The sequence below is a fragment of the Oncorhynchus masou genome, chromosome 29, assembly GCF_036934945.1.
Source record: "Oncorhynchus masou masou isolate Uvic2021 chromosome 29, UVic_Omas_1.1, whole genome shotgun sequence".
Classification (NCBI taxonomy): Eukaryota; Metazoa; Chordata; class Actinopteri; order Salmoniformes; family Salmonidae; genus Oncorhynchus; species Oncorhynchus masou.
The window spans coordinates 68,949,560-68,956,097 of record NC_088240.1 but is presented as its reverse complement, the minus strand read 5'-3'; the positions used below and the strand labels follow the sequence as shown (position 1 = coordinate 68,956,097).

The following is a 6,538-nucleotide window of genomic DNA, read 5'->3' as shown; positions in this document are numbered from 1 at the left end:
CAAGATACTGTACTGGCACAGTTGCCAGTCCCAACACTCCAGATACAACCCCATCTATTTGCATTACAACTTGAATCTAGGACACACTATTTGGCCGAGATGTACAGTACATAAACTTGGCACCCAGAGCTAGAGACCGCTGGTCGTCTAGAGACCGTGCATTGACACTACATGATACTGTGATACAGTGAACTAGTAATGGAGTTAACTATTTTAAGGAACACTGTACTTGATGGAAAGAGTTCAGTGAGTCATAACTGACTGGACTGAATTAAATATTTTATTATTTGATTTATAGACACCTATTTTAATGGAGGTATGATGTTAAATATTATCTTCAATGTCAGATGGCCAGTAACACCACCCAGAGGCCTGGAGCTGCCGTGCTGCCTGGCTGTTGGGTGCATATCAAATAGCTCCCTATTTTCTATATAGTGCACTATCCTATGGGTCCTGGTCAAAAGTAGTACATTGTTAAGTGAACAGGGGGGCATTTGGGAGGTAGTCTGTGTGTATGTTTCACTATTGTCTCTTTCTGCAGCCTCCCATTGTTCCCAGTCTCTGCCCCAAAGGAGGAACGTCTTGACAGCTGACACTTACCACTTACCTTTACTTACACCCCGCCCCCCAGACCGAGGCTACCTGCCGCAACCATACCAAATGTAATATATTATACAAATTTGGTATCCCGGATTTACGTTTACTACATTGTATAGTCTATGAGACCAGTCTGCTATATAATATTGGATTTTATATTTTTAAGTCAAGTCTTATAGACTTTTTTTTTTAAATGTTAATTTTTTATTTGGACTAACAATATCAGGTGTGTACAATAATGTAATATAATATAACAATTAAAGTATCATCGGATGTAGTTCAGTAGACAGTGAAATAACTGATATCTTTCAAAATTCGACAATTCGTCATGTTAGGGGTTTTATGTGACTCACTCAACTCGGAAAAATGGGATTCGCAGCGGTATTTTCACACGCTGATGCTGTTGTGTACCACGCTGTTTCCACCGACTACATCAGCTCCTGATCACGCGTTGATTCTTGTCTTATTGGTTCCTGTCTAACACACCTTTGTGTCTGATTGGCTGAAAGTAGAGACCTGCCCCTCTATATCCACTGCATTTGAAATTATCGCTGAATGGAACTAGAAAAAGGAAAAGGGAAACATCTATTGTAACATTTACCACAAATCTGACTGTCACACACTACTTCATTAACACAGTGACGTTACATTCGATACATTGTCTCCGAATATGAGAAAATGTATGTCGTCCTTTGTCGAGCGCCACAACAATGTAAGTAGCTACAATACTCATTCTCACTGAAGTATTTAGGAAACCACTAACGTTGGTGAAGCTGTATGATTACATTTTGTTTAAAAAAAAAGTGCACATCTCTTTGGAATAGGTTTTGAAGTAAACAACTTTTTTTTAGATATTTTCAGTAATAATAAGTGGATGTTGAGATTTAGTTTAACTTGTAGGACGGTAGATTTGAGTCCCATCTTTCTGCGTCGCCTGTGGGAGGGGGCGTGGGACTGTTTGTATTAGCAGCACGCCCGGTGCATCTACTGGGTAACTGTGTTAAAGGCCAAAGTGCTGGGATACACGAGCCGATCACTCACAGTTTACAAAATTCTGAACTACTCACAAAGAGCCGAAGTGGCTGGCGGGTCTGCGTACCCACATCCATACCCACACATGCAGTCAACTGATTTGTGCAGTCAATCCATTTGTGAAGTTAAATGACTGAACTCTCTTAATATTGTAAATGCATTAAACCAGTAGCCAGGGCTGGCCCTAGCCTTTTCGGGGCCACAAGTTAGCAAAACATTTTACTTGTTTACTTGACAGCAGAGATGTATTTAAAAAAAAAAAGTTAATTTACGGCAATTCTATACATTTTGCCATTGCACATAGTGGCTCCTGAGTGGCACAACGGTCAAGGCACTGCATCTCAGTGCTAGAGGCATCACTACAGACCATGGTTTGATCCTGGGCTGTATCACAACCGGTAATGATCGGGAGGCCGATAGGGTGGTGCACAATTGGCCCAGCGTCACCATCATTGTCAAATAAGAATTTGTTCTTAACTGACTTGCCTAGTTAAATAAAAACATCCCGCTGACTCCGGGATGCTGGCTTTCTAGGCAGAGTTCCTCTGTCCAGTGTCTGTGTTTTGCCCATCTTAATCTTTTCTTTTTATTGGCCAGTCTGAGATATGGCTTTTTTTTTGCAACTCTGCCTGGGCCAGCATCCCGGAGTCGCCTCTTCACTGTTGACTTTGAGACTGGTGTTTTGCGGGTACTATTTAATGAAGCTGCCAGTTGAGGACTTTGAGGTGTCTGTTTCTCAAACTAGACACAAATGTACTTGTTCTCTTGCTCAGTTGTGCACCGGGGCCTCCCACTCCTCTTTCTATTCTGGTTAGAGCCAGTTTGTGCTTGTCTGTGAAGGGAGTACTACACAGCATTGTATGAGATCTTCAGTTTCTTGGCAATTTCTCACATGGAATTACCTTCATTTCTCAGAAAAAGAATAGACTGACAACTTTCAGTAGAAAGTCCTTTGTTTCTGGCCATTTTGAGCCTGTAATTGAACCCACAAATGCTGATGCTCCAGATACTCAACTAGTCTAAAGAAGGACAGTCATATTGCTTCTTTAATCAGACAACAGTTTTCAGCTGTGTTAACATAATTGCAAAATGGTTTTCTAATGATAAATTAGCCTTTTTAAAATGATAACGGATTAGCTAACACAATGTGCCATTAGAACACAGGAGTGATTGGTTGCTGATAATGTGCCTCTACGCCTATGTAGATATTCCATTAAAAATCAGCCGTTTCTAGCTGCAATAGTCATTTACAACATTAACAATGTCTACACTGTATTTCTGATCAATTTTATGTTATTTTAATCGACATTTTTTTTTGCTTCTCTTTTAAAAAACAATAACATTTCTAAGTGACCCCAAACTTTATACAGTAGTGTATATATTCCCACAGAAGTAGCGCACTGGGACATAATAGTCCATTATCAGGGATGCTGGCCCATGTTGCCTCCAATGCTTCCCATAATTGTGTCAAGTTGGCTGGATGTCTATTGGGTGTGGACCATTCTTGATACACACGGAAAACTGTTGAGTGTGAATAACCCAGCAGTGTTGTATTTCTTGAAACAAACCGGTGTGCCTGGCACTGAAATATTTTGTCTTGCCCAATTACCCTCTGAATGGCACATATGAACAAGCCATGTCTCAATTGTCTGAAGGCTTAAAAATCCTTCTTTAACCCATCTTCTCCCCTTCATCTACACTGATTAGAGTGGATTTAATAAGTGACATCAATAAGGAATCATAGCTTTCACCTAGATTCACCAGGTCAGTCAATATCATGGAAAGAGCAGGTGTTCTTAATGTTTTGTACACTCAGTGTATATTTCTTTATCTCTTAACAGAGTGGCACAATGGAAGTTGATGAGCTGTACCATCCTGGCAGTCAGAACCATGAAGAGTCCCAGTGTCACCCTATGGCCGTGGGAGACATGGAGGCCGTGGAGGCTCTTATGTTCATGAACACCCACTGGAAAGCCAGGACTTCCAGTAGCTTCAAGCATAGACAGTTCCGACCTCTGACCCCTTCCTCTGACTTCTCAGAGGATGACTCTCGTCTCTCACTTAACCCGGCTGAGGTTCATGAGTCTCTGGTAAATTTCCTGTGTTATTGTGTGTGTTCTCTCAAGTTCTGTCACATACATTCACTGTGATAATCCTCCATACTAAGTGAAATTTAATAAATATAACCTCACACAATGTAGAGATTATATTGTTTCGTAACCACAACCTTGTTTTTTTACCCTCCCGTCTCAGTGTATGACCCCGCCATACAGCCCGCCAAACTTTGAAGCCATTCACAGTCATCCTGCTCCAGAGACAGTTCAGACCTCCTGGTGCCAGAGACATAACCCACAGCCAGCACAGCAGGGCTTGACACAGCCACAGATGGTCAGCCAGCCCCGATCACAGGCCACTAGTGTGATCCGTCACACTGCAGACGCACAGCACTGCAGCTGGAGCATCTGTCCAGCCGCCCCCCTGGAGCACAGACTAACCCAACCCCTGCCTCCCCAGCCAAGCCCAGACAGCATCAACCCCCTGGCAGATAGGCTATCTGGCAGGGACTCCAAAGGGAACATGACACCCCTTGACTCCTCTGCTGAACTGGCTGCCACCCAGGCTCCGGTTACTGTGACTCTGCCAGCCTCTGTTGGTAAATTCCACCAACCTACATCGGTGTCCCCTGTCAACAGTGGGGTTTCTCCTGTTCCGGTTTACTGCCAGGTACTACCTGCTGTGCCCATTGCAGCGAACAGTCATATTCCAATGGTAGAGACCAGTCACCAACAACAGTCAGCAGCAGTTGGTCCTCCTTCAGTCTTCTTCATGGGCGACCAGGTGACAAAGGGCCCTATCATCTTCTTGGTTCCCCGGCAAGTTGTCGGGATCCAGCCGTCAGTGCTGACATCTGGTGGCACCAAGCTGCCAGCCATCGCCCCAGCGCCAGGCTTCACCTCAGTGGTCCAGCGGCGCAGCCTGCAGCCTGCTGAGGTGTCCAGAGTCCGCAGCCATATCTGCCCCCACGAGGACTGTGGCAAGACCTACTTTAAGAGCTCCCACCTCAAGGCTCACATGAGGACTCACACAGGTAAGACAGGGCTTGTGGGGAGTCTGGTTTAAATGTTACAAATTCAGGTAGTGGCCTTTTTGTTTACAAGTAACACAAGCATTACATATTGTAGGAATAACAACAGAGTTTATCTCAGATTTTTTTAAAGTTGTTATTTTCTTTGGCTTCCTCTTGCTACCTACCTTATTGGTGCTGTAATTGCACTAAAGCCACAGCGTTCAAAGACCTCCTTACATAATAACAAGATCAGGTAATCACCCTCTTAGCCTGTATGGCTGACTGTGTGCATCTCTTGCTGTAACACTAGTATTTCCTCTGTTATCTGTTCAGGTGAGAAACCTTTCAAATGCAGGTGGGAAGGCTGTGAGAGATGCTTCGCTCGATCTGATGAGCTATCACGCCACCGTAGAACCCACACGGGAGAGAAGCGTTTCGCCTGCCCCATGTGCCACAGCCGCTTCATGCGTAGCGACCACCTGGCCAAGCACGCCCGTCGACACCTGGCCACCAAGAAGGTGCCCTGTTGGCAGATGGGAGTCTGTCACAGCGGTGATGTTACACATGCAGTGTTTTCGGCACCGTTCCTTCGTCCTCTGCCCAGAATAAACTCTTGCCTTAAAGACACTGTAGAATAAGCTGTTTCTTCATTAGATGGGAAGGAACTCATTCACGGTGCTACTGCTCACTGAAGACTTCAATGCAATTAATTACATGTTGAATTCTTAAAAAACTAAAGTTCTTAGACATGTTTAAAGTTTCTTGACTTTTAATTTCATATTTCATTCAGGTCCACTTGAGATATTATGTTGTTATTGGCAGTTTAATGTGTGATTAATGATAGCAGGGTTTTACTCCTTTACATTAAGTTTGATCAGCTCTTGTTGAAGATTATACAAATATTATTGTTTACAACTGTGCTTTGGACTACTGACAAGACGAGATCACCCTCTTGTCATTTGGTCATAGTGGTGGCAACTGTCCACTCTTTTGGTGGCAACCTCCAAAGTGTGGAGCAAGGTACAGAAATGCAGAAGTAAAAACTGAACAGCCAGAGCCTTAAATAGACTCTTCCAGAATCTGTGAGCCTACCAAATAAGTAAATTAACGTTAAGGATTGCAAAACTATGCTTGACTATTAGATCTTGTGCATTTAATTGTTTTTCTACCTACTGAATGTGCTCAATACACTGTATATTTAATATTCATGGGAATTATGTTTGGCCAAAGATAGAATGTTAAGAGAAAATGTATATTTAACTTGACTAAATTACATATTTCTTATTTTGTTACAGATGAAATAAAATGTTTAAAACTTTACTAGTTTGTTGTATTTGTGTTGAATTCAAATGTCACATGTGCCAAATACAACAGTATATATAGTGTATCTATGTTTAACTTACCATGAAATGCTCACTTATAAGCCCTTAACCAACAATGCAGTTCAAGAAATAGTTAAGAAAATATTTACTAAATACACTAAAGTAAAAAATAAAACGTAACAAAGGGGGGGGGCATTTATGAATTGTTCAGCAGTCATGGCTTGGGGGTAGAAGCTGTTAAGGAGCCTTTTGGACCTAGACTTGGCGCTCCGGGTACATCTTGCCGTGCGGTAGCAGAGAGAACAGTCTATGACTTGGGTGATTGGAGTCTTTGACAATTTTTTTTGTCCCTTCCTCTGACACCGCCTAGTATATAGGTCCTGGATAGCAGGAAGCTTGGCCCCAGTGATGTACTGGGCTGTATACAATGTAAATCAAATCAAATTTTATTTGTCACATACACATGGTTAGCAGATGTTAATGCGAGTGTAGCGAAATGCTTGTGCTTCCAGTTCCGACA

At 42.7% G+C, this 6,538-nt stretch overlaps 1 protein-coding gene across 1 annotated transcript; it reads left to right on the top strand.

The window, feature by feature from the left end:
- The first annotated feature begins 1,171 nt into the window (after positions 1 to 1,171).
- LOC135521288 (Krueppel-like factor 10) lies at positions 1,172 to 6,016 on the top strand. The gene is made up of 4 exons (XM_064947207.1): positions 1,172 to 1,309; positions 3,471 to 3,719; positions 3,883 to 4,717; positions 5,030 to 6,016. The coding sequence occupies exons 1-4, from the start codon at positions 1,268 to 1,270 to the stop codon at positions 5,332 to 5,334; spliced, it is 1,431 nt and encodes a 476-aa protein (XP_064803279.1). The 5' UTR covers positions 1,172 to 1,267; the 3' UTR covers positions 5,335 to 6,016.
- The last annotated feature ends 522 nt before the right edge of the window (positions 6,017 to 6,538 follow it).

What these genes read in the sequence shown, in the direction of transcription:
- LOC135521288 (XM_064947207.1), top strand. Translation starts at nt 1,268, where the DNA reads ATGAGAAAATGTATGTCGTCCTTTGTCGAGCGCCACAACAAT. An exon ending in TTGTCGAGCGCCACAACAAT is followed by an intron (nt 1,310 to 3,470) that starts GTAAGTAGCTAC and finishes ATCTCTTAACAG; the next exon opens with AGTGGCACAATGGAAGTTGA. An exon ending in CTGAGGTTCATGAGTCTCTG is followed by an intron (nt 3,720 to 3,882) that starts GTAAATTTCCTG and finishes CTCCCGTCTCAG; the next exon opens with TGTATGACCCCGCCATACAG.